The sequence below is a fragment of the Hippocampus comes genome, unplaced genomic scaffold (genome assembly GCF_001891065.2).
Source record: "Hippocampus comes isolate QL1 unplaced genomic scaffold, H_comes_QL1_v1.1 scaffold75, whole genome shotgun sequence".
Classification (NCBI taxonomy): domain Eukaryota; kingdom Metazoa; phylum Chordata; class Actinopteri; order Syngnathiformes; family Syngnathidae; genus Hippocampus; species Hippocampus comes.
The window spans coordinates 211,003-211,737 of record NW_017805007.1 but is presented as its reverse complement, the minus strand read 5'-3'; the positions used below and the strand labels follow the sequence as shown (position 1 = coordinate 211,737).

Here is a 735-nt window from a genome sequence, read left to right as displayed (position 1 = left end):
ACACACACACACACACACACACACACACACACACACACACACACACACACACACACACACACACATACACACACACACATACACATACACACACACACAGACATAAAAATGTTGAATTTCAATTCATAAGGTGATTGAGCATGCTTATTTTGCTGCGTGAAAAAATTGAATTTCTTTCATTAGTCAATATAAATGTAATTTCACACATGTTAAATATCATAATAATATCGATATTGCAATATTCAATGCCCATATTGCATATCTCATGTTTGTCCAATATGGTGCCGCCTTACTCGATACCATGCATGGCAGCAGGAATAGTGTGGTAATACTGAATAACATTAGTACTTTAAGATAATTAATAAGAATATAATGGCTTAAACCATATTTAAATTGTTAGTTTTCTTGTGTGCTCACCTGAATCCCAAAGTGTTGATTTGCTGACTGCCAAGCCTGAAGATGCTCTTTTTGGCGAAGTCCTCCAAGTTGTTGGAGCCCTCATCATTGACCACCATGGCGACAATGAGTCCTGCATCCACAGCATCCAAATACTTTGCAAGGCGATTGCTCTCATCCTTACTGCGATATGTGTCAAACCTATGGAAATGAAAGCAGACCCATCACCAGACCTCAATTTTTGGAATGCATGAATAACTCTCTATTTTCATTTTTTGATTTTTGGAGACATCAGCCTGATTTTGTAATTTTATTAAAACACACACACACACACACACA

The 735-nt window shown here is 37.3% G+C and overlaps 1 protein-coding gene across 1 annotated transcript in view; it reads right to left on the bottom strand.

Moving 5' to 3' along the window:
• The window catches only part of cemip (cell migration inducing hyaluronidase 1), a 154,735-nt gene that overhangs the window by 83,158 nt on the left and 70,842 nt on the right, over positions 1–735 (bottom strand). Inside the window, exon 6 of the mRNA XM_019859939.1 lies at positions 418–597. Coding sequence (XP_019715498.1) covers positions 418–597 — 180 coding nt within the window. The remainder of the gene's footprint in view (positions 1–417; positions 598–735) is intronic.